The sequence below is a fragment of the Pogoniulus pusillus genome, chromosome 25, assembly GCF_015220805.1.
Source record: "Pogoniulus pusillus isolate bPogPus1 chromosome 25, bPogPus1.pri, whole genome shotgun sequence".
NCBI lineage: Eukaryota > Metazoa > Chordata > Aves > Piciformes > Lybiidae > Pogoniulus > Pogoniulus pusillus.
The window spans coordinates 18,487,518-18,515,103 of record NC_087288.1 but is presented as its reverse complement, the minus strand read 5'-3'; the positions used below and the strand labels follow the sequence as shown (position 1 = coordinate 18,515,103).

General features: G+C 60.4%; 1 protein-coding gene across 1 annotated transcript in view; it reads left to right on the top strand.

Moving 5' to 3' along the window:
* The window catches only part of LOC135186411 (hydrocephalus-inducing protein homolog), a 60,346-nt gene that overhangs the window by 14,468 nt on the left and 18,292 nt on the right, over positions 1-27,586 (top strand). Inside the window, exons 17-46 of the mRNA XM_064164056.1 lie at positions 275-427; positions 1,078-1,316; positions 1,932-2,187; positions 4,656-4,799; positions 5,320-5,463; positions 6,522-7,030; positions 8,470-8,641; positions 9,558-9,683; positions 10,216-10,425; positions 11,233-11,370; positions 12,158-12,335; positions 12,765-12,904; positions 13,599-13,738; positions 14,681-14,817; positions 15,589-15,716; positions 15,833-16,024; positions 16,380-16,517; positions 17,048-17,287; positions 18,248-18,422; positions 19,759-19,926; positions 20,570-20,850; positions 21,257-21,356; positions 21,559-21,723; positions 22,391-22,581; positions 22,809-22,992; positions 23,444-23,585; positions 25,101-25,242; positions 25,913-26,458; positions 26,888-27,198; positions 27,347-27,529. Of these exons, the coding sequence (XP_064020126.1) occupies positions 275-427; positions 1,078-1,316; positions 1,932-2,187; positions 4,656-4,799; positions 5,320-5,463; positions 6,522-7,030; positions 8,470-8,641; positions 9,558-9,683; positions 10,216-10,425; positions 11,233-11,370; positions 12,158-12,335; positions 12,765-12,904; positions 13,599-13,738; positions 14,681-14,817; positions 15,589-15,716; positions 15,833-16,024; positions 16,380-16,517; positions 17,048-17,287; positions 18,248-18,422; positions 19,759-19,926; positions 20,570-20,850; positions 21,257-21,356; positions 21,559-21,723; positions 22,391-22,581; positions 22,809-22,992; positions 23,444-23,585; positions 25,101-25,242; positions 25,913-26,458; positions 26,888-27,198; positions 27,347-27,529 (5,972 nt within the window). The remainder of the gene's footprint in view (positions 1-274; positions 428-1,077; positions 1,317-1,931; positions 2,188-4,655; positions 4,800-5,319; positions 5,464-6,521; positions 7,031-8,469; positions 8,642-9,557; positions 9,684-10,215; positions 10,426-11,232; positions 11,371-12,157; positions 12,336-12,764; positions 12,905-13,598; positions 13,739-14,680; positions 14,818-15,588; positions 15,717-15,832; positions 16,025-16,379; positions 16,518-17,047; positions 17,288-18,247; positions 18,423-19,758; positions 19,927-20,569; positions 20,851-21,256; positions 21,357-21,558; positions 21,724-22,390; positions 22,582-22,808; positions 22,993-23,443; positions 23,586-25,100; positions 25,243-25,912; positions 26,459-26,887; positions 27,199-27,346; positions 27,530-27,586) is intronic.

The window sequence follows — 27,586 nt, the reverse complement described above, 5'->3', positions numbered from 1 at the left end:
TAGCAGGGCTAGCAACAGGCCCAGGGCAGGCAGGCTGCTGGTGAGCCAGCCAGCTGGGCAGACTAGCTCCTCTCCCCTGACAGCAGCAGCTTGTGGCTTTCAGCTGGGGTCCCTCCAGAGCCCACACTTGCTCCAGGCCTTCTGCTTCAGGCTGCCAACACTACCAGCTTGCAGGACTCTGCCTCACCCAGGAGCAGCCTCAGAGATGTCTGACCATTGTCCACTTCCCTTGATGTGTTTTTTTCTCCTCTCTCCTGCCTGCTTCCTGGAGCAGGAAGTCTGTTTGGTGAGCATTGGAGAGGGCCCAGTGGTCTCCGTGCAGCCCAGCGAGGTGGATTTTGGCAGCATCCAGGTTCTGCAGGATGCCTCCCGGACTCTGCGGCTCTGTAATCAGAGCCCGATCCCTGCATCCTTCCAGGCGGAGGTGGTGAGTGTCTGGAGAGGCTTTCAATGGCAGCAACTGCTCTGTGGCCACCTGGGGCTTGGTTTTTATCTGAGGCTTTCCCAGCTGGCACAGCAGAGGGCCCTGGGGCCCCTGACTGCAGCTGCTGCTGGGTGGGAGCCAGAATGCTGCAGTCCTTCAGGAGCTGGGGAGCAGCACTGCTACCCCCCAGACAAGGAGACTTTGGGGTTGAGCTTTGAAGAAGTGATTTTGCAGTTGCCCTGCAGGCTGCCAGCAGCATCCCCCAGGCAAGTGGCTGCTGCAGTGGGGTTAGGTCAGTCCTGGCTTCCTCTGGCCTTCAGCCTCTGTGCAAAGCCATCACTGCAGGGAAGCCAAGAGAGAGAAAGTGGCTTCCTTGGGCCCTCAGTGCAAAGAACCTGGGGGAGGACAGAGCCTCCTCTTGAGGATGAGTGTCCCTTGGCTGGGTGACACAGGGGTGATGAGGGGAGCCTGGGAGAGGAGGGTGCCCCAGGGGGTGTGTGAGCTGGTGCAGAGGAGCTGCCTGCAGCCCCCAGCTCAGCTGTAGGCAGGTGAAGCCTTTGTGGTTCGTTGGCCTCAGCTCTTTGCTCCTTCAGGCCACAAGAGCCCCAGGGCCGTGGCTGCCAGGCTCAGCTGGTGCTTGCCTTGTCTTGCAGGCTGGCAAAGGCTCCTGCTGGAGGATCGAGCCCCGGCAGGGAGTGATCCCCCCCGAGGGGGAGGCGTCCGTGTGCATCACAGCGAACCTGGCTGACACGCAGCAGTTCCAGGCAGAGGTGCAGCTGCAGGTGGAGCACAGCCGAGGCTATGGCATCCCCGTGCGGGCCCTGGGCATCGGCACCACCATCGTCACTGACAGACCCTTGGCTCCGCAGCTCAGCCTGGGCACTCGCTTCAGGTAGGGGCCCTCAGCTGCTGCTGCTGCCAGGGGCTGGGCCAGGAACAGTTTGTGCAGTGCTCTGCCAGGGCAGCCACCTGGATTGTCCACGCTGAAGCCCAGCAGGAGCAGGGCAGGGATTGTGCCCCTGTGCTGGGCACCGGCGGGGGTGCACCTTGAGCCTGGGGTCAGGTTTGGGCCCCTGCCTCCAAGAAGGCCCTTGAGGGACTGGAGCAGGTCCAGGGAAGGGCAACAAAGCTGGTGAAGGGTCTGGAGAGCAGGGCTGGTGAGGAGCAGCTGAGGGGGCAGGGGGTGTTGGGTGTGGAGGCGGCTGATGGGAGAGCTCCTTTCTCCCTGGAAGGAGGTTGGAGCCAGGTGGGGGTTGGTCTCTTCTCCCAAGGAACAAGTGAGAGGAGCAGAGGAGATGGCTGCAAGCTGCTCCAGGGGCTGCTGGGTGCGGAGAAGAAGCTGAGGGGCAGCCAAGGGCTGGCTGTTGCCAAAGCTCTGAGCTAGGTCAGTGTTTCCGAGGTGGTTCCCTTGCCAGGTGTGTGGTCAGGCAGCAGCAGCAGCAGCAGCTGGGTGAGTGCTGGGCAGCAGCAGCTCCCCTGATGGTCTCCACCTCTGCTCCTTTTGCAGCCTGGTTCCCTGCTGCTACAGCTTCAAGGTCAGCAACCATGGGCGCCGCACCCAGCGGCTCTACTGGAGCACGGCAGGGGGCTGCCAGCCTGGCCAGCGCCAGCACCTCCCTGCCCCCAGCAGCTCCCGGGGCAAAGCTTGCCAGCAGAGCCCCACAGCTGCCTGCCCTGTGTTTCGGCCTCGGCCCATGAGGATGGAGCTGGCCCCGGGCCAGACAATGGAGCTGACTCTGGAAGGCTTCTCCAGCACTGCCCAGGTGAGGTCTCTCCCAAGGGCTGAGCCTTCCCATCAGACCATCTGTCTTGCAGCCCCCTGCCATTTGCCTGAGAGTCGTTTGAAGGCCACAGGTTGCCTGTGGCAGTGCCAGCTGCAGTTCTTGCTGTTCACCATCAGCTGCTGAGGCTTCTTTGGGTTCCATCCTCCAATTGACTTACCGCTGGCTAAACAGAGGCTGAAGGCAGCTGCTGCTTGGGCAGTGCCAAGGTGCCCCATGCTGAGAGAGAAGGGAAGGGCAGAGCAAAGAAGTGAGATTTAGCCTAGGAGCAGAGGCAGAAAGGAGCTCAGGAGGGCAGGTTGCCCATGGCTGGGGGAAGCAGCAAGTCAGAGGCCCTGTGAGAGGAGGCAGCGGCTGGAGCCGCTGGAGCAGCTGCTCTGCAGAGAGAGAGATGGAGGAGAGGAAGGAGCCCAGCATGCCAGCTCTGGTGACCAGGGACGTTCATCCCCGTGGGAAACTGTTCCCAGGGACCACTGGACCTGACAGCTCAGTTTGTGTCACTGTCCCCAGGACAGCTTGCCCTAGGCTCTCAGGCAGCCCCGGGGTCCCGAGGGCAGCCATGTCTTGCCAGCACCCTTGGGAGGGTCACTGCATCTTCTCCTCCCTGGAGCCTTCTTTCCAGGGGCATCCAGCTCTGCAGAGGAGCTGCACCCTGTTGGACATTCCTCAGCTCCAGGAGCACAGAGGTTGCAGTGAATTCTCCAACCTGAACCACTGCAGGTCAGGTTGTGTGGGGCTCTGAGCAGATGTCCCTGCTGACTGCAGAGGGATTGGACTAAATGACCTGAATGGTCTCTTCCAACCCATTCCATGATTCTCTGTGATTCACTGTGGCACAGCTCTGGATGAAGCTGCTGCTGCTCCTCCCATTTGGAAGGGTTGCCTCAAGAGTAGGTTGGGAAAGGCTGCATTGCTCAGTTGGCTGCCTGTGATGGGGCTGCCCCTGTGCAGTTGTGAGCCCAAAGGCTTTGCTGAAGAGGAGCAGAAGGCACTGAGCTGTTGAGTGCAGTGGTGAGAATGTCCTCCTGGGAAGCTGGCAGGGGATCTGTGAGCTGAGCTGTGCCTGCCTGGCCCTACAATCACAGCCAAGAGCTGTGAGGAGGAGTTGGATTGTGGTGTTGTAGCAAAGGGAAGAGTGAGCAGTGAAGGGAATCCTGTGGGGAAGTGAAGCCAGGAGCTGTCAGGAACAAGTCTTGGAAGTGAGCCCATCCAGCTGGAGCAGAAGGCTTTCCTGGGAAATGTAAGGCAGATGAGTCTTGGGGAAGTCTCTGTTCAGAACAGCAGAGGGCAGGGGGCATTCTAGGGGGCAGTGATCCCTCCTTCACCTGAAGGCAGGTGGCTGGGGGGAGTTTCCCATGGGTCACAGAATCCCAGCATGGTGGAGGTTGGAAGGGAGCTCTGGAGATCATCCAGCCCAACCCCCCTGCTAAGCAGGGTCACCCACAGCAGCTTGCCCAGGATCCCAGTGTCTGGGGAGTTTGAGTCTCTGCAGAGGAGACTCCACAGCCTCTCTGGGCAGCCTGCCCCAGGCCTCCAGCACTCTCACAGAGAAGAATTTTCTCTTCCTGGCTTCCTGTTTGTGCCCCTTGTCCTGCCACTGGCTCCATCCTCTTGCCCTCCACCCTTTAGATCTTGCTGAGCATTGAGAAGGTCCCCTCTGGGGCTGCTCTGCTTTGAGGGGCTTGGACTGGATGACCTTTGGAGGTTCCTTCCAACTTGGACCATTCTGTGTGATTCTGCTCTTCCCCAGGCTTGACAGCCCCAGGGCTCTCAGCCTCTCCTCCTCACAGAGATGCTCCAGGACTCTCAGCATCTTTGTGGCCTCCCCTGGCCTCTCTCCAGCAGTTCCCTGTCCCTTTTGAGCTGGGCAGCCCAGAACTGGACCCAGCTGTGGCCTCACTAGGGCAGGATAGAGGGGGAGGAGACCCTGCTGGCCACCCTCTCCTTCATGTCACAGAATCACAGACACATGCAGCTTGGCAGAGCCCCTCAGGATCACCAAGCCCAGCCTATAACCCTACTCTACAAGATTCACCTGAAGCCATCTCCCCAAGCATCCCATCCAAATGACCCTTAAACACATCCTGGGTGGGTGACTCAACCACCTCCCTGGGCAGCTCATTCCAGTGCCTGACCAAATGCCATTGGCCTTCTGGGACACGAGGGCACACTGCAGGCTGTGGGCAACTTGTTCTCCAACAGCACTGCCAGCTCCTTGTCTGCAGAGCTGCCTCCCAGCAGGCCAGGCCTCGGCTGTACTGCTGCAGGGCTCCTTCCTCCTCAGGAAGCATTTCCACTGAGCTTCCGAGGCAGAGTTTGCTGCCTTCAGCCCTTCTCTCTGGGGCTGTGCAGGGCAGTGCCAGAGGCCATGGCTGGTGGCTGCCAAGTGTGGGTTGTCTTGTGGCCACCCTGCTGGCAGCCCTCAGGTGCCATGTGGCTTCTCCATGCAGGTGGTGAGGGAGCAGCTGCTGTGCCACTCTGTAGTGGGCAGTGAGGGCAGGAAGAACAAGATCATGCAAGTGGCCCTCAGCTGCCAGTTTGTTGCTCCTGCTCTGCAGATGTCCTCCAGAGCCCTCACTTTCAGGGTGGAGAAGGTGAGTCTCCAGCTGCTGACTGGAAGCTGTGGGCTGGGCATGCTTGGCTTCAGAGGAGGAGGGGAAAGAGCTGCTCCAAGCCCCCGGGGTTTTGCCTGTGGCTTGCAGCAGGACCAAGCTTTTGCCATTAGCTCTGAGATCATTGCTGGCTGCTCCCAGGAGCAGCCCCAGCAGCTCTCTTCTGCTTTTAGGAGGCCCCTAGAGGAATGAGGGTAGCTGACTGGAAACCACACAGCTGGAGTCTGCCACTCTGGGCTCCCGTTCTGAGCTTGATCTCTTTGTGGCAGCTGCCTTTCCTCGGGGTCCTGTTCCCCTGTGCCCTGGGCAGTGCTGTGCTTTGTAGCCACGAGCAGCATCTTCTGTGCTTAGAGAAGGACCTTCCTGAGGCATAGAAAGGAATCCAGAGAGTATGGAGGAGCTGTTGTGAGCTCTGGGGGCTGCAGGCTCTGAAAGGTGTCCCAAGGGGAAGGAGGTCCATGGGCACTTGAGGTCAGTTGATCCTTGTCTGCTGTTGTTGCAGCAAGCAGGGGATGTGCTGACTCCTCAGGAGCAGGCTCTCTCTCTGAAGAACGTCTGCCCCCTGCCCCTCAGCATGGTGCTGTCCTTGGGGCAGCCCTTCTCCATCTGCGACGTGGAGCGGCAGCCCCTTCCTGCTGGGGCTCAGGTGAGCAGCCCTGGGCCCTCCTGCTGCTGGGCTATGAAGAGGGAGGAGTGTGGTGCTGTGCTGCTGTTGGGAGGGCCTCCAGGAGAGAGCTTTGTTCTGTGCAGTCAGCAGTGGGCTGGCCTGAGCTGCATCAGCTTTGAAAGAACCTGCTGGAGGAAAGGAGATCTCCTCTGCATTGGGAACAGAGCCATGGGATGGGTTGGGTTGGAAGAGACCTTTCAAATCATCCAGGGCAGCTGATAACTCAGCACTGCCAGGTCACCACTAAAGCATGGCCTTCAGCACTGTAGCTCCATGACTCTGCAATCCCTCCAAGGATGGAGACTCCACCACTGCCCTGGGCTAGGCCTTGACAAGCCTGTGGAGGAAGAACTCCTTCCTGGCATCCAACCTAAGCCTCCCCTGGGGCAATTTCAGGCCCTTTGCTCTTGTCCTGTGGCTCGTACTTTGGGAGAAGAGGCTGACTCCCACCTTGTTGCAGCCTCCTTTCAGAGCCCTGTCTCTACAATGTGAGCAGAAGGGCTCAGGCCACTTTGGAGCAAGCTATGGAGGAAAGCTGTGTGCTGGAAACCCTCCCAGCTTGGCAGCAGCCCCCCTCAGCTGTGCGGCTGCTCCTCAGCAGCAGCTTGCTCGCTCCAAGGGCAGCTCTGCCTTTGAGAAGGCTGAGGATGCTTCTGCAGCCACTGCCTGCCCCCTTGTCAGTGGCAGGTGTTGGGCACATGCTGTGCCAGACAGGTGTTGGTGTGGGCATGGCCACCGCTGCTGTGCTGTGCCAGTGCCCAGCCCCTGCCAGGCCGAGGCTGTGGTGCTGTGCCCCCCGTGCTGTGAGGAGCAGAGAGTGCCTCTGGAGTCAGGGCAAAGGGCCTTGGGCTGCCAGAGAGGTGCTGTGGGAGGGCGTTTGGTGCCTCTGCTGCAACCTGGGGTGGGCTGAGGCAGCAGCAGTGTGGGGTTTGCCCAGGAAGGCCCTGCTGGGGTCCTGCTTGCAGCACTGCCGTGGTTGGTGTGTGAGAGCTGGGGATGTTATCCCAGGGGGCTGGACGCTCTTCATCTCCTTGCAGCCCCTGAAGCTGGAGGCAGGGGAGGAGCTTCAGCTCTCCATCAGCTTTAACCCTGCTTTGGAAGAGGGTTTGAGTGCCTGGCAGATGGAGCAGCCTCTGACAATCAAGTTCCTTGAGCACCCTCATGAGGAGCAGGTGCTGGTGCGGGGAGAAGTCCCCAGCCTGCAGTTCCAGAGCAGGGCTGTGGACTTTGGCTGCATCCTGAACCACACTGCAGCTGTGCACAGCCTGGAGATGACCAACTGCAGCCCTCTGCCTGTGTCCTACTGCTGGCTGCTGCTGCCAGCCAGCCAGGGCAGCCAGCTGAGGTATGGCCACCTCTGCCCTCTCCTTGAAGCTCTTGCCCTCTCTTTGAAGCTCTTCTTCCTGCTGTCCTGCTCCTGCTTTGCAAAGAGCAAGGTTGTTTCCCCGGGCTCTGACCAATGTCTTTCACTTTGCCCTGGTGGGAGCAACCCCTCCAGCTGTGCTCAGGCTGGCTGCTCAGGGCATAGGTGTCCTGCAGCACTTTAGTGCTGGGCAGCAGACCCCCTTCTGCCACCCAGCTGAGGCTCTGAGTGACTGCCAACACTTTGGCTGTAGCCATAACCTCGAGTGCTGCTTTGTCTCTGCAGCTCCCAAGCCATGCTTGGGCCCTGGCACACACAGATACAAATTGTGACCTCTGTGCCTTCCCTGCCAGCCCCAGCTGGTGTCATTTCAGTGCTAAGAGCCCAGACAGGTAGTGCCCCCCGAACGCTGTGTCCAGTGCTGTCTGCCCAGCTCAGGGGAGAAAGGGACCTGCTGGGGAGAGTCCCAGGGAGGCTGTAAAGCTGCTGAGGGGCCTGGACCTCTGTGAGGAGCAAAGGCTGAGAGCCCTGCAGCTCTTGAGCCTGGAGAAGAGCAGCTCCAGAGGGGATCTGATCGGTGCTCAGCAGGAGCTAAAGGGCAGGGGGTGGAGTAAGAGGCTGTGCCCAGGCTCTCATCAGTGGTGCCCAGGGACAGGACAAGGGGCAATGAGCACAAACTGGAAGCCAGGAGGCTGCAGCTGAACAAGAAGAGAAACTTCTTTGCTGTCAAGGTGCTAGACTGGCAACTGAGAGGTGAAGCCTGCCTAGCACCCAGCCCCTACTGCAAGAGCCTCTCCCTTCAGGAAAGCAGAGGCCACTTCTGTGCCAGCCCAAGCAAAGTTCTGCTCTGCTACTGCCACACCGCAGGGTCCTCTTGCCCCTCAGCCCTTAGCTCTTGCTGAGCTATGAGAAGATGCCCTCTGGGGCTGCTCCTCTCTCTCCAGGCTCCAGCTGCTCTTCTCCTTGTCTCTTTAGAGACAGAGCCCCAGAACTTAGGGGGTTTGCAGTGACAGGACAGAGGTTGAGGGCTCAATCGTCTCCTGATTGCCACATGTCTGTTAGCTTCTGTTCCACCTTCCCCTGAGCTGGACTGGTTCCAGGGGTGGGTATCTCTCACCTACTCAGGCAACCTGGGCCAGTGTCTCACTGTCCTCAGCAGCAAAACTGTCTTGCTGGTATCTGCTCTGAATCTCTCTCTACAAGTTCAAATCACCTCCCCTTGTCTTGTCACAAGCAGCCCTGCTCAGAAGTCTGTTCCCAGCTTCCTTGTAGGCCACTAAGTACTGAAAGGGCACCTGAAGGTCTCTGCTGGGCTCCGTCCCTTTGCTCCTCAGTCTGCATTTTTGCACAGTGTGTGTCTGCTTTCCTTTCCTGGTGCCCTTTCTGCCTCCTCACAGGGCACCCAGCCCTGGCCTCTTCCCTGTCTGCCTGCAGCCAGGTGCCCGCAGCGCTGCTGTGCCAAGCTTACCTCTCAGCAGCCCCAGGCTTTGACCATCCTGGTCTGGAGCTGCTGGGCCAGAGCCCTTGCTGAGCTGAGAGCAGCAGTGCCCAGTGAGGAGCTGCTGGGGCAGTCTGCCCTCCCTGGCCCTGCAGTCCCTGCTCACAGAGCTCTTCTGTTCCAGCTGCAGCCTTCCAGCCCAGGCAGCGCAGCAGGAGGCAGCCTGCTGGCAGCGCTCGGTGTCTCCGGGGAGCAGCTGCAGGGCTGCAGGTGTGGAGGAGCCAGCCCAAGCCCTGGGGGCAGTGGGGGATCCTGCCCAGGAGCCAGCAGATGCCGATGAGTCCCTGGAAGCAGAGGTAGATTTCCTGGGACACCTGCTCCTTGTGTTGCCTCCCACTTTGCCCGTGGAGCTGTCTCGGTGCCACCCTCCCTTCTGATGCCCTGCAGCCACCTGCTCCAAGAGCAGCATGGGCAGCATGGCCAGCAGCTGGGCACAGGGCTCATGGCGAGGGGCAAACAGGAGAGTCTGACTTGGAGAAGCCTCCCTCAGCTCCTGATGAGCTCTGTAGAGTTTGGGCTCATTTGGGTGGGGTCGTTTGCTAGTGTCAGATGAGGCTTTTGTCTGCATGCTGGTGGGAAGGCTTTGAGCTGCCTTCTGGATCAAGGCAAGGCAAGCACTGATGCCCATGGGCCACCTTCTCAGCCCCACCCATCTGCACATCCCTGCCTTCCCTGAGGTCTGGCAACATCTCAGCTGCCTTCTGCAGGAAGGTGTCTGGAGAATAATGAGCTGATGGAGATCCTCAGCTCTGCAGCAGCGATGAGTGCACGGCACAAACCCAAAGCAGCATCTGACACTGGAGAGCTGGGCCAAGCCTTTCCTCAGTGCTCCACTGACTGCTCTGGGCAGTCACACTGGCAGCTGTCTTCCTGCTTTGGCTGTGGAGAAGCTAAGCTGTCCAGGCAGGAGGCTCTCCACATGTCCTTTGGGCAGGAGGGAGCAAAGCTGGACTGGCTTGAGGGCGCAGAATGCCCCTTGGAGCTCTCTGCCAGCACTCTCAGCTTGCTGCTGCAAGCTTGCATGTAGGAAGTGAAGGTGGAGCCCACACCTCCTGTGTGGGTGGGCTTGGGGCCACCCTCAGCAGCTGCCATGGACTAGATTTGCTGCCATCTCAGCTGTCCCTGGCTTGAGGAGGTGGTGGAGCCTGCAGCAGAGTGGTCTCAGCCAGAGCAGCCTCTTGCTCCCTGCAGCCCACGGTGCTTGTTTTGCAGCTGCTGCTGCTGCCCAGTCCCGTGGGAGATGCTGTGGAAGGTGCTGTGGCAGCTCCCAGCCACACTGGCATCAGGGAGTTCGTGGGTCTGAAGGAGACAGAGCCCCAGCGGTTGGGGTTGGAGGAGGTAAGTGGGACTGTGCCTGGCTTCCAGCTTTGCAGTGTGACAGCAGGTCTGTAGCCGTGACTGCCACTGGTGGCCCTCAGCACCTTTGTCACTCCTGATGAGTGGAGAGGGCATTTGCCAGGAGCTGCTGCTGTAGCTTCTGGTGAGACAGCAGAGAGCAAATGAGAGCGAGGAGCATCGGGAGCCAGAGGAGCTGGCCTGGAGGGGCCCCTTGGCTCCAAGGACTCTCAGCCCAGCAGCTGCTGTGGCTGTGCAGGCAGGAAGAAAGGTTTTAAAGCCAAGCTGTGCAGCAGTGAGAATTTCATCCTGCCAGGAGAGCTGCCAAATGACTTTAGTGTGGTGCATTAATTAATGCATTCATTGGTGAGCTTGGGAAAGCATGGCATCTTCTCTGGTGCCTGGAGTGGCTGCAGGATGAGGTCAGGATGACTTTGCCTGTGCTGGGGGCCCCTGCAGGCAGGTCTGCCCTCTGCCCCAGGCCATGGCTGCTCTTCTTCATGCTCACCACCTGCCCCTCTGCTCCCCACTGCAGGTGTTCGATGTCTTGCCGCTGCACGGGGTCCTGCAGCCGGGCCAGAGCCAGCAGGTCACCTTCAGCTTCTTTGGCCACCCCAACATCGTGGCCTCTGCCAGGGCCCTCTGCAAGGTGCAGGGAGGCCCCAGCTACGAGGTGAAGCTGAGTGGGGAGGCCTCACTCATCAGCTACCTCCTGGAGAGCAGAGACCTGGACGTGGGGATGCAGGTACCGCAGGCTGCTCCTGCCTGCAGCCATCGCTGCTGGGGGCTGTCCACCGAGGTCTGGGGCCAGCTGCTGTGCTGGCTGCCTGGCTTGGAAGCACAACCTCTGAGGGATGCATTCTGCTCCCAAACTGCTTTGGAATGGCCATCTGCAGCCCAGCAAAGCTGTCAAGTCCTCCTCTTGCAGGCAACTAAAGGTGCCTGCTGGGGCAAGCAGGATGCCAGCACTGATCTCCAGAGGGCTGTGCCCCTCAGCCAGTCAACTGCTGCTCTGCTGCCAGAGCCTGAGCTGCAGGGGTTGCTGCTGTAGTGCTCTTGGTTCAGCAAGCACAGAAGGCCAAGAGGAAGTTCCCTTGGGCTTGGCTGTCGCTGTAGCTGTGGGCAATGTCCCAGAGTCCCCCCCCAGTTCACTTTTCAGTTCACCCCCCAGCTGTTTCCAGCTGCTGGCCCTCTACCATCTCCCCTATTGCTGTCACTGCAAGCTCTGCAGGTGCCTTTGCCTCTGTGCTGTCTTGATGCTGCCTGCTTTGCTTCAGCCAAGTGTTTGGTGCCACCTGAGGGTGCAAAGAGCTCTGCTCCTCTCTGCTTTCCTGCCTGATCTCTGGGTGTTTGGTGCTGCCCCTCTGCACGGTGCCACAAAGCTCAGGTCCCGTGCAGGGTCACGAGTGCCCTTGTGGCTGGGGTTGCCCAGGTGCAGCTGCGAGAGTCAAGTGCCTGCCTCTGCTCTGCTTCTCTGCTGTGCTGCTTCTGTGTGCTCTCCTGCCAGTGGCAGGCCTGTGTCTCACTGCCCACTCCTCTGTCCTCTCTGCAGCCGTGGGAGGCGGTCACGGAGGCGGAGGTGACGCTGCACAACAGCGGGAAGCTGCCCTTCACCTTCATGGTGCCGAGTCCCTGTACAGCCACTGCCCGCAGCCCCCTGCCCGGCCTGCCCCTGGTGGTGCCCAGCACGGTGAGCATGGGCAAAGCAGACAGGAGCGACCCTGTGCCAGCCTGCCCTGGATGGGCTTGGAGAGAAAAACGTGGGGAGAAAGAAGAGGGAGGGAAAATGCCAGGGCAGCAGACAGGGCTGTGAGCTGCCTCTGCTGAGAGTGATGGAATCACAGAATCCTTTTGGCTGGGAGAGAGCTTCCAGCTCCTCAAGGCCAGCTGTGAACTCAGCACTGCCAGGTCACCACTGGCTTTGTAGTCTGCTCTGGACTCTCTCCAGTAGTTCCCTGTCCAGTGGACAGAACTGAGGGGCTGTGCCAGGAGCTGCTGGCCCTGCAGAGAGCTGGGGCATTTGGTTTTCCTTGCCTTGCCTTGGGCTGATGCCAGAGCTTTGGCTGGTTCAATCCTGGCTACTGCTAGCTGAGGGCAAAGCCTGTGAGTAGCAGAACTGTGCTGGTGCTGAGCAAAGGCCAAGCTGTGCTGAGAGAATGCACCCTGCTGCTGTGGAAGGATTCCAGCCCCAGCTGGCCATGGTGGCCCTGGGCAAGTTGCTGTGAGTGCCCTGCTTTAGCAGGCAAGTGGAAGTGGCTGATCTTCAGAGATCCTTTGCAAGCCTCACAGTGCTGGCACTCTGGGATCCCTAGCAGCCCTCTGCAGGATCTCTGGCATCCTGGAGCAGGAGATAAACTTTTGGGAAGAGGAAAGCTGGGAGATGCTGTTGTCTGGTATCGTTTTGTAGAGGAGAAAGTGTCTGAGCCAGGCCTCCAGCAAAGCCTCTTTGGTGCATTGCCTCCTTCTTCTGCCTGCAGGGTTCTGTTGGAGCTGGCCAGCAGCAGGTGCTGAAAATCTATTACTTGCCAGAGGTGCCTGGGGTCTTCTGTGAGACTTTGCAGATCCAAGTGGGCCACCTGGAAACAGAAGAAATCTCCCTGAGAGGAGAGGGAGGCTTTCCCAGGATCTGCCTGGACCTGCCCAGGAACATCTCAGGTGAGCACTGCCTGTCTGCTCCTCGGGATGCTGCCCTGCTTCTTCCCCCCTGTCACACCTGCAAGGCTGGAGGTTCCAGGGCTGTCAGAGCATCACTGGTTGCTTCCTGAGTCTCCAGAATTCCCCGTGGGCTGTGTCCCAGGAGCCACCCTGGAGAGCTTGCAGCGGATCTGCTGCAGCCCTGCTAAGCTGCCGGGCAGCTGCAGGCAGGGGTTTTGGTAGGATTGGCTTTGCATCAGCTGGCAGGGGCTGAGCTGCCTCTCTGTGGGAGGAAGATGTGTAGAGGTAAAGAGGAGGATGCAGGCAAGAGGAGCAGCAGGCAGTGCCCAGAGCTGCTGGAGGAGCGTTTCTGGGAGAGCTGGTGTCCAGAGTGGGGCTGCCCAGCTGAGATGCCCATGCTGCCATCTTGGGGGGGGGTTCTGCCCTCAGGAAACAAGAAGTATGAGAAGCTCCTCAGGGATCTGAGGAGAAAGCTGGCAGAGGAGATGGCAGAGGAGAGTGAGAGGGATGGAGCTGCTGTCCTGGTGGAGGCATCAGCCACAGCAACACCCCCAGACTTGGACACCACGGTGAGAACAGCTGCTGCCCTTTTTGGCCACCCTCTTGCCCTTGTGTCCCTCCATCCCCTTGTACCCCACAACAGGCCTCTTGGTGCCCTGCTAACACTGTGTGAGACCCCCCTGCCCACACTTAGCTGTGCCCATCATCAGCTGGGTGTTGTGCCAGGGGCTGTGCACCTCTGGTAGCTGTACCTGCTGCAGCTGGATGAGCTTCCTGGCAGCCTGAGGCAGATCCTGCAGGCCATGCTCAAGTGGGTGACCTGATGGTGCCCCATGGTAGTGGTGCAGGCCATCTGGGCTGCTCCCAGGCCAAGGCCTGTCAGCTCTGCAGAGCTTGCTAGCAGCAACCTGAGCTGGCCCTGGGCCTGTGCTCTCAGTGTTCATCTCCAGGAGGCTCTCTCCAGGCCTCCTGTTCAAGGAGGCTTTTATCCAAGCTACTTTGGCCCTACCTGGGGGGCAGGCAAACACCTGGAGCTCTGGGAAGGTCCTGGCTGGTCTGCCTGTGTCTGACCAGCTGAGCTTTGCTAGCAGTGCCTGGGCAGGTGGAAATGCTGGGGTTGGTAGCTCTGGAGATCAAGTCCTGGCAAGAAGAGCTGGAGGTGTCCCAGGCAGTGAGCAGCGAGCCAGGAGGACTCCATCCCCCCTCTCCACAAGGGCAGGCTGAGAAACTTTGCTGAGCAGCCTCTCTCTTCCCTTGCCTCAGCTGGACACTGGGCTGCAGCTGCAGCTGGAGGACTTCCTGCTCAAGCAGCACATCCTGGGGCAGCAGGAGGCTCTGGCCTGCAGCACCCCAGAGGAAGCTGCCTCTGAGCAGCAGCGCTCTGCTCGCCGCAGGCTTCTCAAGTGAGTAGGGACATCCAGAGCCACCTGCAGGTGCTCTGGGGGTGCCAGGCAGCAGTGCCCCCCTGCTGCTGGGAGCTGTTGGTGTCTGCAGAGCTAGGAGCAGCCGTGGGCATCAGAAAGGCTTTGCTCCTGGAGCTCTGCCATGCTCCCTGTGAGCAGCTGAGTGTCCTCACTTCCCTGAGCTTTGGGTGAGCTCAGCTCCCCAGGGGTGCTGGGCTCTGTTCCGAGAGCTGAGGGGACCCAGTGCAGACCTTGAGGCCCCTCCAGACAGCACAGACATCATCTCTGCTGAGCAGCTCTAGAAGAGGCAGCTTGGAGCTGGCCTCTTGGTTGCAGCAGACCACACTCGGCCAAGAGAGCAGCGTGGCAGAGGCTCAGCCAGAGGCCTCGGCTGCTGGTGGCGCTGCAGGGCTGTCCTGGGTGGCTTGGTGCTTCCCTCTGCCCCTCCATGCTGAGGCACAGGCATGGCCTGCTCCAGCACAGGCAGCAGATGCTCTGCAGAGCAGATCCTTGCTGTGTTTCCCAGTGGGACAGCTCTGGACAGCAGGTTCCTGTGGTCTCCCAGGTGTTGGTGGCTGCGGTCCCTGGGGCTGTGGGGACAGGGCTGGGTGCAGAGTGGGGAAGATTTCCTTGTCAGAATCTTCTGACAAGGCTCTGAAGCAGTTTCAGGCTTGGGCTGCAGCCCAGCCTCAGCAGTTCCAGCGAGAGCAGTGGGGGTGCAGAGGACTTGTGTGCAGTGGCACAGGAGCTGTGGGCAGTGAGCACTGGAAAGCAGCTGTGCTGGAGGGTGCCGCTGGGCACTTGCCTAAGTCTTGTCCCCAGGTGGTCAGCTGTTGGGTCTTAGGGGCTGGAGCTGAGTTTTGCCACTGGCTTTGCATCTGCCATCTGCATGGCAGCGTGGCCAGGCTGTGGTTTCAGGAGTGCCCTCCCTCCTCCCAGCAGAGCTGAGCTGCCTGAGTACATCCTGGACTTTGGCTGTGTCACTCTTGGTGGCACCCACAAGCGCACTGTGAAGGTCACCAACCCGGGGCAGTTACCTGTGTCCTTCAAAGTCCACGGGCAGGTCCTGCGTGGCACAGGTAAGCAGTGCTGGGCACACTGCCTGGGAGCTTGCAGGAGCTGCCTGTGCCAGCTCAGCCTGAGCCAGTGGCCAGGGAGAGTTCTGGAGTGCTTGTTGGTGCAGCTCTGTCCTCCTTGGCTGTGGCCTGCCTGTGGCTGCCCTAACTCTTGGCTGCAAGGGCTGGGTGGGCGATGCCCTCAGTCACCTCTCGGCACCTTCTGCTCTTGGCTGCCAGGAGCATTGTCTGAGTTTCTCTGCACTCTCCTGCCTTGTGTTGCCAAGAGCTGAAGCTTTGGTGGTGGTGAGCTGCTGCATCTGAAGTTGCTGAGCTCATGGCACTTGTGCTCAGCCTGCCCTGAGGAAAGAGCCTGAGAGGGTCTCTGGTGTATCACAAGAGGCTGGTGGCAGAGCCCTTGAGGCAGGGCTGTAGCAGCAGCAAACGGTGCCTCACTGTGTCTGAAGGGTGCTCAGATGTCTCCTCTCAGCTGCCTTCAGGGAGCACCACAGCATGGGGAAATCTCAGCTGGAGCTCTCCTCTGAGTGTCCTTGCCTGGCCTTGCTGCAGCTCCACACCTGAAAGGTTTTCCTTTCCCCCGTGGGCCTTGGGCTGTGGCTGTGCAAAGCTTTGGTCCTGGAGCAGTGAGAAGGAAGAAGGAGCAGCAGCAGCTTCTCTGGAGACGCAAAGGATCCTTCCCAGAGCTGCCAGCCAGGACACTGGTGTGGCCTTGAGGTGCTCGTGCCCCATCTGCTGTCACTTGTGCCTCAGCTGCTTCCTTTTCATCTCTTGAAGGCTTCAGTGTGGACCTGGAGTGCGTGAAGCAGCTGCCCTGCTCTGAGAGCAGGACCTTCACTGTGTGCTTGGACCCCCAAAGTGCCACTCTGCCCCTGGGAGAGACGGAAGTGCTGCTGCCCATCAAGGTGCCACCTGCCTCCTTCCCTCCCTGTGCCTACGCCACCTTTTGGGGCAGGTGGCAGGTTTGGGATGGCAGCAGATGTGCCCTGGGACCTCACCTGTCTGCTCTGTCCTTCCCCAGGTGGCAGCAGGCCCCACGTTCCGCGTCCTCCTCCGTGCCAAGGGGGTTGTGCCATCCCTGTGCCTCTCCAGGGACAGGCTGGAGTTCTCCAGGGTGCAGTGTGGGCAGTGCCGGGAGGAGACCACTCGGCTCTACAATCCCCTGCAAGTGCCCTGTCGGTGGTTTGTCAGCAGGGCTGGGGCTGCTCAGCAGGTAAAGCACAGCCAAGGTGCAACTGGAGTCTTGGCTGCCTTTGCTTCCCCTCTCTGCTCCCCTGGCTGCTTGAGCCCTTGGGCTGCAGCTGGTGTGAGGAGGCCTTGGAGGCTCCCCTGGGCCTGGTCACCATCTGCTGCTTCACTTCTCTGCCCTCTTCAGCCATCGCTCCTCTTCTGAGGAGCAGCCTCCCCAGCTGCCTGTGCTGCCTCTGTGCTTTGCCAGCAGCTGTAGGCCAGCGGTGGCCACACCTGGGTGGGATGGGTGCTCTCAGCCTGTGACTGTCAGCAGTGCAGGAGCCCAGCTCTGGCCTCCCAGCCCAGGGAGAGCTCCCAGCTCTGCTTTCTGTGCACAGGGGAACAGGCACTTCCCAGCCAGCAGGCGTCAGGAGCTGAAGGCCGAGGCCCCTGTCTTTGAGGTGCTTCCCTCAGCTGGAGTCCTGGCCCCCGGGCAGTGGTGCAACCTGCAAGTCAGGTTTGCCCCCGTGGAAGAGGTGAGCTGGGCAGGTGTCACCCCCAGGAGGTCTGGCAGGGCAGTGTGGTGAGGAGAGCCCAGGGAGAGAGCAGGAGCTGAGCTCTGCCTCCACTGGAGCTTTCTGCCAGCTCAGCTTCCCCTGCCGCAGCCTGTGCAGGGGGGGTTTGGAGAGCCAAGCCCTGAGCAGAGGACCCTGCTGCTGTCTGGCCAGGGAGAGTCCTGTGCCCCTCTTGTTCAGCTGCTCTGTCTGGGCCACAGAACCCCGAGGGGCTTTCTCCTGAGCAGTGCAGTGTTCCAGCCATGGCTTGCAGGGGTGGGCGTTTGCCACCTCTCTGGGCAGCCTGGGACACAGGCTCAGCACTCTCAGCATCCCTGGAGTCTGAGTCTCCCTTTTTCAGTTCCCAGCCACCCCTCCCTGTCCTCTTTGCTGTTCTCCATTCACCTCAGAGGTGCTGCTGCCAGCTCTGGCCTTGGGGCAAGGGCTGAATTGGAGGCTCTGCCAGCTGGCACTTCACCACGGAGGTGCTTTGTGTGCTTCTCTCTTTTCAGAAGCCCTACAGCAGCAAGCTGAAGATCAGCGTTTGCCAGAGCAGCCAGCACCTGCAGCTGCTGCTCTCAGGAAGTGGGCTGGAGCCACGCCTGGAGTTCCAGCCTCAAGTGCTGGACCTGGGGCCAGTGCTGCCCTCTGGCCCTGGGACAGAGGGGACAGTGGTGGTGAGGAACCCCTGTGAGTTCCCCATTGAATTCTACTCGCTGGAGTTTGACCAGGAGTACCTTGCTGAGGAGCAGGTAAGAGAGGAGCTCTGCTGCCCATAGCCAACTTTTTGGAGCCTCAGGGCACTGCAGCATTGCCTTTCCTGTGCCAGGGAGATGGAGACAGAAGCCAGGGCAAAAACCTGGTGGCATTTCAGGGGCAGCCTGTTGTGCTGGCAGGCTGTGGAGGGGCTTGGCTGCTCTGTGGTGTTGAGAGGAGGGCATGAGGGAGATGCCCTGAACAAAAGGACTTGGGGGGTGCTGGTGGCTGAGAAGCTCAACATGAGCCATCAGTGTGCACTTGCAGCCCAGAGAGCCAACCAGATCCTGGGCTGCATCAAGAGGAGTGTGGGCAGCAGGTGGAGAGAGGTGGTTCTGCCCCTCTGCACTGCTCTGGTGAGAGCCCAGCTGGAGCACTGTGCCCACTTCTGGAGCCCTGTTACAGGGAAGAGCTGGAGGTGCTGAAACGTATCCAGAGAAGGGCCATATGGGTGATCAGAGGGCTGGAACTGCTCTGCTCTGGGCTTGGAGTTGGGGCCTGTTCAGTTTGGAGAAGAGAAGGCTCCGAGGAGATCTTATTGTGGCCTTCCAGTATGCAAAGGGGGCTACAGGAAAGCTGGGGAGGGCCTTTTTAGGGTGTTGGGCAGTGACAGGAGAGGGGGCGATGTCTCTAGGCTAGAGGAGGGGCAACTCAGACTGGGTGTTGGGAAAAGCTCTTCAGCATGAGGGTGCTGAGACACTGGAACTGGTTGCCCAGGGAGGTGCTGGAAGCCTCATGCCTGGAAGTTTTTAAGGCCAGGCTGCATGTGGCCCTGGGCAAGCTGATGTAGTGTGAGGTGTCCCTGCCCATGGCAGGGGGCTTGGAGCTGGCTCTTTGAGGTCATTTCCCCCCCTGGCAATTGTGTGGTGCTGTGAAGATGGCTTGGCTGGGGGCCTGCTCCTGGGCTGCAGCTCCAGCAGTGCCTCCCACCTGTGCTTTCCCTTCCCCACGCACAGCTCCTGCGGGCGCTGGAAGGCTACGACTGCTGCAGGACCTTGCTGCTGCCTCCACGGAGCCCAGGGGAGCAGCTGCCCCCAGAGCTGCTGGAGGTCTGGCAGGCCCAGGAGAGGCTGCAGGAGCAGCAGGCCCAGTCCAAGACAGAGGAGCCAACGGCCCAGGACGAGGCTGAAGGTTTGACATTGTTGTCCTCAGTGCCCAGCTTGGTGGAACAAGTCCAGGGTGAAACTCTGTGACTTGCGGCAGCCATGAGTGCAACCAAAGCCAGTGTGATGGTTTGAGTGTTCCCTGCCCCCACACACTGTGCATATCACCCAGACTAGACTCAGCTGGCTCTGGAAATGGAATGAAGCTTTGTATTGCCATCTTAGCAGAATACACCAGCAGCTATTTACAGTATGTACAGTTACAGACAGAAATACCCAAGTTAAAAGGTGATACAGAAACACAACAGCCCTCCCAGAAACCTGAGTCCTCCTCCCAACCACCCTTCCACCTTCTCCCATCCCTCTCTACCTTAGCCCAGACACTGCCTCATGCCCAAGGAAGATTGGAGGGTTGGCCAGGGAGGTTAGGCAGCAGGTGGCTTAATCAGAGAGACAGCAGGTTAGGTTAGAGAGAGAAATGCAGCCCACAGCCCCAAGAGAGAGCATCTGCCTTATCTATTGGAGGTCTCTTCCAACCTGGTTGATTCTATGATTCCATGATTCTATACAGTCTTGTTCTTATCCAGCTCAGCAAGCCTAGGAGGGAAGTAGACATCACCACTGTTTCACAGCCTGTCATCTACTTCTTCTCACCAAAACATTCTAGCTAGCTTCACACTAACACAGCCAGCTCCTCTCTGGCTTGTCTGGGGAAAGAATGAGAATGTCCCCATGCAGGGAGGACAGGGACAAGTGAGAGGCCTGAGAAGTGTTCCTCAGCTTTGCCAAATGAGCACCTTTGCCCCAGGAGCTGCTGGCATCAGGACGACAGTGAAGCTGTCCTAGGCAGGGCAGCACCTTTGCTGTCCTCTCTGGCACTGCAGGCTGAGGTGGCTGTGGGTGACCTAAGGGCTGCTCTGGGGAATTCAGAGTCCAGCCACATCTGCTGCAGGGACATCTCTACAGAAGCCAGCTCATGGGTGATCCCCAGATGGAGCTTCTCCCTAGGACATGTCAGATGCCCCTTTCTTCCTGTGCCCTCCTTACACAGCAGAGCCTGGGGGCAAACTGCCAGGAGGACCACGTAGACAGTTCATGGGAGGAGATTCGGCTCAGTCCTTGTAGGTGTTGCTGCCTGCTCTGCTTTCCTCTTCCTGCCACCCCATTTCAGTCTGGGCAGCTTCAGCAGCATCTAGGGCAGAGCCTGAGCTGCATAAGCTGGAAGGAAGGGGCTGGTGAGCCCAGGGCTGTGACATTGCTTTCAGCAGAGTCTCCTCTCCCTGGATGTGAGGGACTGGTGAGGAGGATGATGAGAGTCCCAGGGAGGCAGGAGGCTGACTCTTGTACCTGTTTCTGCACAGCAGAGCTTCAGCAGAGCACCAGGAGCAGCAAGAAGACCAGAGAAGAGCTGGAGGTCAGCCCATTCCATAGGGCACTCGCCCACCACCTGGGCATTGCTGTGCCTGGTGCAGGAGCTGCAGCCCCACAGTGCAAAGGGATCGTGGTCATCATCCATGGGGCACCCCTGACAGGTACCTGAGCTACAGCCCTGAGCTGCAAGGAGGGGGGAAGCAGGGGAGGTGTGTCCTGGTGCACCGTGGTGCTTGGTTGGCCAGTTGAAGCGCCGTAAGCTGAGGCACAGCACTGCTGATGTGGTCCCAGGGCTCCAGCAGCTGGTGCCAGCGTGTGGCTCCTCTGGTGTCCATGCAGCTGTGCTCTCATCCCCCCAGACAGGGTGAGCATGTGTTAAGAAAGGGTTTGAATCTGGGTTAGGAGTGAACTGCAACGAGGCCGATCTAAAAACTACCCAAGAGTTGATGAATTACACCAAGCAAAGGTCCCCGAGCTTAGTGACAATTAGCACAGCCAGACCCTGCGCTGCACTCGCTGCAGCTGCTTGGCAGAAGGTATCCATACAGCCACATGCATGGCTCAGGGCAAGCCTTCAGCCAGCGTTTGTCACAGCCAGCGAGCCTCGCAGCACAGAGTGCCGCTGGAAAGGCTGAGCAGGAGCTTTGCCAAGCCCCAGCGAAGGCATTGGGCGAGTGCCGGTTCAGGACTCGCTGGCAGCGCTGCACCAGCACCAGCGGCGCCGTGCGCAGTGCAGGCACCTGGCGGCTGCAGGTGGGGAGGGTGGGACGGGGCTGGGCTGCTGCTTCGCTCCGCACTGCGCAGGTGGTCTGAGGAGGCTGCCGCAGACGAGAGGAGTCTGCCGTGGCACTCGGGAAGCCATCGGAGGGTCGGCAGCCTGGGCAAAGCAGGCTCCAGGCTTGCGGGCTGCAGCATTGCGACCCAGTGCTGGGTATGCCAAGGAGCCCCTCGGGCTGGCGCGGCAGCCGGAGCGGCGAGCCGGCAGCTCCCGGTGCCGCAGCTCCTTGCTGGGTCGTTACCAAGGCCTTACCTGGATCGGGCTCCATCAGGCAGGGTCGAGGCTGCCGGCCCTGGGCAGCCCCCAGGTACGCACGATGCAGAGAGCCGTGGCACACAGAGGCACTTGAGGCGCACAGCAAACAAAGCAGCAGCAGCAAACAAGCAGCTCTGCTGGGCGCTGGAGCACTTGGAGGGGCTCTTTGGCCAGCAGCGACAGGTAACAGCAGCCCTGGAAGCAGTCCGGAGTTAGCTCTCAACACAAGGAGGCTGCACAGGGCTAGGGTCGTGCCCTGTGTTTGTCACAAACCAAGCTGCAAGACAAGGCCAAAGATGGGGGCTGTGATAGACTGAGAGGTGCCAAAGCTTTTGTCTGCTTTCTTGCTTCTTCCAGCCGGGAAGAGGCAGTGGGAAGGGGGGGCCAAGGTGGGTATTGGGGCAGGTGTTTGGGGCCTGTGGTGGAGATGTGCTCTAGGCATGATTTGGACCTTACAGCACACCATGTCCCCGCTGCTGCACGGCAGCACAGTGCCTGGGGTCCGCATGGCCTTGTGGAGCAGTCCCGAGCCCGACTGCCCCCGAGCTGTGCCCGGAGGTTGGCTGAGGCTGTGCCAAGCAGCATAGGCCAGGGGACAGCCTGAGTGGTGGTGGGACAGGGCTGTGAGCAGCCCCCTGGGCCCAGGCTTGAAGTGGCTACGGAGGGGCTGAAGAGCTCAGCTGATCTGGGGCCTGGCAGAAGCTGTCCCTGGAAAACCCTCCAGGTGCAGGTGTCCTCACGCAGCCTCCTCTCTCTGCAGGCAAGACGTCGGCAGCGCCTGCCGTGGCCCAGCACTATGGCGCTGCCTGCCTGTCCCTGGAGGCCGTGGTGAGCGAGGCCCTGGCGGCCGGGAGCAGCCAGGCAGGGCGTCGTGCCCGGGCGCTGTGTGCCATGGCTGCCAGGCGGCAGCAGGCAAAGGATGGACGTAAGGAGACTGGCTGGGCACAAAGCCCATCGTAGCTGCCTGCTCTGCGGGCTGCCGAGCAGGAGCACAACCTCGAGCAGGGGCTCTCGGGGAGCCTTAAGCATGAGGGGACTGACTTGGTGGCTTGACAAGCACAAGAGGAAGGACAGGAGCTCCCAGAGCAGTCTGAGATGAGAGCTGTGCTGGAGCTGAGGTGTTTCCTCCAGAGGTTTCCCTGGAGCTGCTGGCAGCTCAGGCAGCTCTTTCACATGGAGCTGTTCTCCACGTTAGACCAGACACTTTGAGGAGCCTTTGTGGTGCCCTGAGCTCTGCAGGGTGACGCCAGAGCTTGGCCCTGCCTTGGGTTGTTTTGCATGGTTCAGCATTGAACCTGGTTGGGTTGAAAGATGGTGGGAGGGAGAAGGTCCTGGGTCCCCGTCAGGGTTGTCTCCTGAGGAGGTCTTAGCTGCGGTGGCGATGCGCAGTGGGAGTTGGGCAACGCATCCAAACCTCTCTGGCTTGCACATACAGTGCCAGGTTGGTCTGTTCTGCCACTTAAGAGGAGAGCAGGGAAAGAGCTGCTTCTGGAAAGCAACGAGTGCAGTGTCCATGCCAGGGTGCCCGCTGGGCTGGAAGATGCCTGCCTGCACCCCACAGCAGCCCCCTGAGCTCTCTGTGCCCTCTGCAGGTCTAGGGGCAGCTGCTGCTCTCCGGTGGCGGCGCAGCACCAGGGCCATCCTCAGCTCCCCCCTGCGCCAGTCCAGCTCTGGGGGCAAAGGCAGGCTGAGCCGCGGCGGCAGCGTGGCAGCAGGGCTGGGCCTGGGGAGCTGCGTGCTGCCCGAGGAGCTGCTGGTGGCCATCCTGTCCGAAAGGCTGCAGGTGCGTGGCCAGGGAGCAATGGAGACCTTCCTGATGGAGGGGGAGGGCTGGGAGAGGAGGAGTCCTGCGCTCCTCAGGGGAAGCTGCAGATGCCATCAGCTGGCAGGGCCGTGGGGAAAGCTCAGAGCTTGTGCCAGCTGGGTGATGTTCTTTGCCAGATGGCTTCAGCGACTGGCCCAGAGCTGCAGGCATGCCACAGCTAACCTTCTCTTGGCCTCTCTTCACAGCTGAGTGACTGTTCCCAGGGAGTGGTGTTTGATGGCCTGCAGACCTCCTTTGCAGGCAGCACAGCCTCTGCTCTGCTCTGCTTGCTGCGAGCTGTGGGGAACCGACCCCACATCTACCTCGTGAACCTGCACCAGGACTTTGCCTCTTGGCAAGCCAGGCAGAGAGCTGCAGAGAAGCGGGCAGGTGAGACTCAGTGTCCTCCTGCCTCCTGAGGCTTCTCTCCAGAGCCCTCATCCCTGCCCACTGTCTCTGGGTCAGCAGCAGAGCTGGAGGGAGGTTTTTCAGGAGCCTTTGCCCTCCTGCCTCGCTGCAGCTCATTGCTGCTTCACAGGCAGCAGAGCTGAGGCCGTGAGACTTCTGTCAGTCTGCAGTGCTGAAGCTTGGGCCACAGGGGCAAGCTGCTGTGGCTCAGTGTCTGAGCAGCAGCCAGGTGTCCCCCAGGCTGGTGCAGTGAGCCCAGCCAGGCAGACAAGCTCCCAGCCTGGTGCTGGTTTTGGGGTTCTCTGGAGCCAGGAGCAGGGCCGTGAGCTCCCAGCTGTCTCCTGGCAGGGGGAATGCTTGGCCAGAGCTGGGGCTGCTCACAGCTGCCCCAGCACAGCTCTGCTGATGCTTTCTCCTCTGGTCCCTGCTGCAGGCCGGGAGCAGGAAGAAGCGGCCAGGAGGGAGGTAGCGCAGCTCTGGGAGCTTGGTGAGGAGGAGTTCGATGCTCTCCCGCAGGAGCAGAAAGCTCAGCTGGAGAGCAGGATCCGACAGCTGCAGCGGCAGAGGAAGCAGAGGTCTGTAAGCCTGCTGTGGGCAGCTGCCCAGCACAGCATCCCCAGAAGGTGTCCCTGTTCTGGGGACCTTGGTGGAGCTCAGGAGGGTTCCAGAGATGAGGCCCAAAGTGTCCATGTTGAGCGGCACAAGGGTGGTGCCTGCCAGCTGCCTGACTGCCAGCAGAGGAGGAACCTTCCTGCAGGGAGCTGAGAACTTCCACTCGTGCTAGTGCTGAGGCCTGGGGCTCAGAGCCTGCTGCAGGCAGCTGGGCTCTGTGCTTACCTTGCCCATGCCCTTGTGAGCCTCTCTGAGTTCATCGTGCTGATTCCCATCATCTTCACCCCTTTCCTCACCAAAGCAGAGGGCATGTGTGAGGCACAACTCCCAGGACAGCTGGCACAGGTTTCCCATGCTCCCAACCGGGTTCCAGCAGGAATCCTGGCTGTTGAGAGGCTGTTTTGCAGGAGGGGAGTTCCTGCAGCCTGTGTTTTCTGACTGCTGGGACCATCCTGCATAAGGAGCAGGCTGTGCCCAGGGAGCAGGGCAAGGAGAGTTGTCATCAGTGAGCATCCTGGGTGGGCTCAGCAGTAGTGTGGGCAGCAGGAGCAGGGAGGTGATTGTCCCCTAGTGCTGTGCACTGGGGAGGCTTCATGTCAAAGCCTAGATTCAGTTTTGGAGAGACATTGAAGAGCTGGAGCATGTCCAGAGAAGGGCAAGGAAGATGGGAAGAGTCTGGAGAACAGGGCCAGGGAGAAGCATCTGAGCACCCTGGGGGTGTTTGTCATGGAGAAGAGGAGAGTGAGGGGAGATCTTCTGGCTCTCCTCAACTCCCTGAGAGGAGATGGGAGCCAAGTGGGGGTTGGTCTCTTGTCCCAAGGCATATGCAACAGTATAAGAGGATATGGCCTCAGGCTGCATCAGGGAAGCTTTAGGTTGGACATGAGGAATTTCTGCACCCCAGAAGGGTTGTCAGGGCCTGGCCCAGGCTGTCCAGGGTGGTGGTGGAGTCCCCTGAAGGGACTGAAAAAGCCCTGTAGCTGTGGTGCTGAGGGCACTACATGGTTCAGTGGTGACCTGGCAGTGCTGGGTTCTGGCTTGGGCTTGATCTACAAGATTCCTTCCACCCTAAAGGAGTCTGTGAGTCTGTGCTTCTAAGCACTGGTGCAGGGACAAGTAGGTGTAAGTGATTTGAGAGCTGCTTTGCAGTGAGAAGTGAAAAGAGAGCTTCAGGCACGAGTGTGGAGCGATGCTGGCCTGGTCTTTGGCCATTGTCTAGGTGGAGCTTCCTGCAGCAGCAGCACAACTTAGCTCTTGCAACAGCAAAGCCTCCTTGTGGCTGGCCTTGCAGGCCCCCTCCTCGCTTGGCTCCCTGGGGATATTCCCAGCCTGCCCAGCTTGAGGGAGGTCTATGGCAAGGTGCTAAGGGCTCTGTGTGGGTTCGGGGTCAGCAAGTGCAGTGCAAGAGCAGTGGCACTGCAGGAGCCCAGGGCTCTGCTGGTGGCTCTCAGAGATGTTTCTCCTTTGCCTTGCTGCAGGGTGCTGGGGCAGCTGGCTGGAGAGCCTGGGCACAGGCAGCAGCAGGGGCTGCAGCACCAGAAGGAGGCAGATGTGAGGAAGCAGGACAAGAGAAAGCCTGGAAGAGACCAAGGAAGGAGAAGGCAGTCTCTGGTCGGGCAGGTGGGTGGCTGTATGAGCAGAGCCCTGGGCCCAGCACTGCTGAGGATGCAGCAGGCCTAGGGGGTGCTGGGCAGCCTGCTGGAGGCTGGGGCTGGGGAACCACAGCTGGTGTTGGATGCTGCTGCTGCTTGCCCGGGGGCTTTGCCAGGGCTTTGTGGGTGAGCTGCTCTGCTGGGATGGTGCTGCCTTTGAGCGTTGGCTGCACACAGCTCCAGACAGCCTCTGTGAAGCCCTGCATGGCTTTGGTCCAGTGTTTCTGCCCAGCCTGCATGTGCCTTCCAGCTGTGAGCCAGGGCCTGTCTGGGAAATGGGCTCTGCCCCTGTATGTCTGGCAGGAGAGTCCAGCAGGCCCCAGGTGTCCGTTAGCAGCAGGCTTCCCAAAGAGTCAGGAGTGCTCCAGCGACTGCTCAGGAGGGCTCTGGAGCTCCCTGCCTAGCTTGGGACAGCTCCTCTGTGGCTGTTGCTGCCTCCTTCTGGGTCTGGCACCAAGGGCTTTGCTTTCAGTCAAGCTAAACAGTGGGTAGCAGCTGTGTTCTGCTCAGGTTTGTAGAGCACTCGGCACAGGTCTGGGGCAAGGCTTGGGCTGCTGTTGGGAAGTTCCTCAGTGTCCTGCAGCATTTGAGTCCCTGCCTGGAAATGCTCACGGCTGTCTCCTGCTCCTCCTGCACAGGGCACAAACACATCCAGCAGCAGCACCAATGTCTCCAGCAGCAAGCAGAAGGCAGCCAAGAAGGGAACTGTCAAGGAGCACCCAGGCTCTGATGCTTGCAAGGAAGAGCAGAGGAAGCAGAGCAAGGCTGCCCTAGCAGAGAGCTGCTCAGGGCCAGATGCCAAAGAGCCAGGCCAGAGTGGCAGCCAGAAGGACTTGGCCTTGAGGTTCCGGGCGTACGAGGCGTCGCGGGCAGCTGTGGCTCATGTTTTGTCCTGCTGGGACAGGGTGCAGGGTGTCCTGTCCCCTTCCAGCCAGGCAGAGCTGCAGCTGCCCTCCAAATGGAGGCTGCAGAGGGCCAAGAAGAAGGAGCATCGGGAGAGAGAGCTCCTGAGCAGAGCGAACTCTGCTGAGTGCCCCGAGGTGTCGCAGCTGGCAGGGGCAGAGGCAGCAGGGGCAGGCAGCAGCAGAGAAGTTGGGGTGCCCTGCTTGGACGTGGAGGTGCAGAGCTCTGCAGAGGTGGCGAGCACCATCCTGGGCAGCGGCAAGCTGCCAAGGGCAGAGCAGGTAAAGCCCTGCGAGGCTCTGCTGCTGAGCCTGCCCCGGGTGGGCCCTGGGGCCTGCTGTCCCCCCAGGGGACAGTGCCACAGAGCCTTGCCTGGGCTGCTGCTGCAGTCCCACAGCAACCCCTATGGCTTGGCTGGGGGCACAGAGGGAGTGCTCTCTGTGCAGGCCTCTTGTCTGCCTGTTGCTCTGCCAGGTTGGAAAGAGAGGTGGTGCCAGGGCAGCTCACCCGAGTGGCTCAGAGCAGAGATTCCTCTGCAGGTGCCACCTGTAGGTCCTGGCACTGCGCTGGAGCCTGCCCAGCAGCCTGGGCAGAGCGAGGGGCTGTGCTGCACCTCAAGCCACCAGAGCTCCCCAACAGCTCAGTGTCTTTAAGGAGGTGTAAGGATGGAGGTGCCAGGAGCATGACCAAGGTTTGCTCTTCTGCTTTAGGTGCTGGATGAGCTGGGCCTGGGTCCCTCAGGGCCTCCCATTCCCCCCCCTGCTCTCTACTCTGTGGTTCGCTACCCAGCCAAGCGAGAGGTGGCTGCAGCAGGAGGCCTCCAGCGCTTTGTCCTGCTTGTGCCAGAGGAGGAGGCTCCTGATGGTGTCAGGGATGCCTCCGCAGCGAAGGTGCCAGGGCAGGGCTCTGGCCGCGGCAGGAGACGTCTCCATAGGCCAGGCTCCAGGAGACCATCCAGACGTTCCCCTGAGCGGGACCAAAGCCACGTGGGCACGGTGCCACCTCCAGAGAGGTCTGCCAGGTGAGCTGAGAGGGAGGAGGGATGCCTCTGCTTCACCGCCAGCTTGCCAAGGAGCTTTCTCAGCCCGGCTGCACCATGGCAAGTCCCCCAGCTCCTGCTGCTCTCCTTTGCTGCCAGCAGTGTCTGAAGGTTCCTCTTTCCCTGCCAGGAGGAGCCCCTACCGCTGGGTAGTGCCTGCTCAGGGCCAGGTGGAGCTGCAGATCCGCTTCAGCTCCAGTGTGCGGGGCCAGTTCGAGCAGAGGCTGCATTTCGAGCTGCTGGGGACGCAGCGCTGCTACCAGCTGCACTGCAGGGGCACCTGCCTGTGCCCCAGCATCAGCCAGGAGCCACGGTAAGGCTGGCCCCTGGGGCCACCCCACTCTGCTGCCCCTCCCTGCTAGGCCTGTGC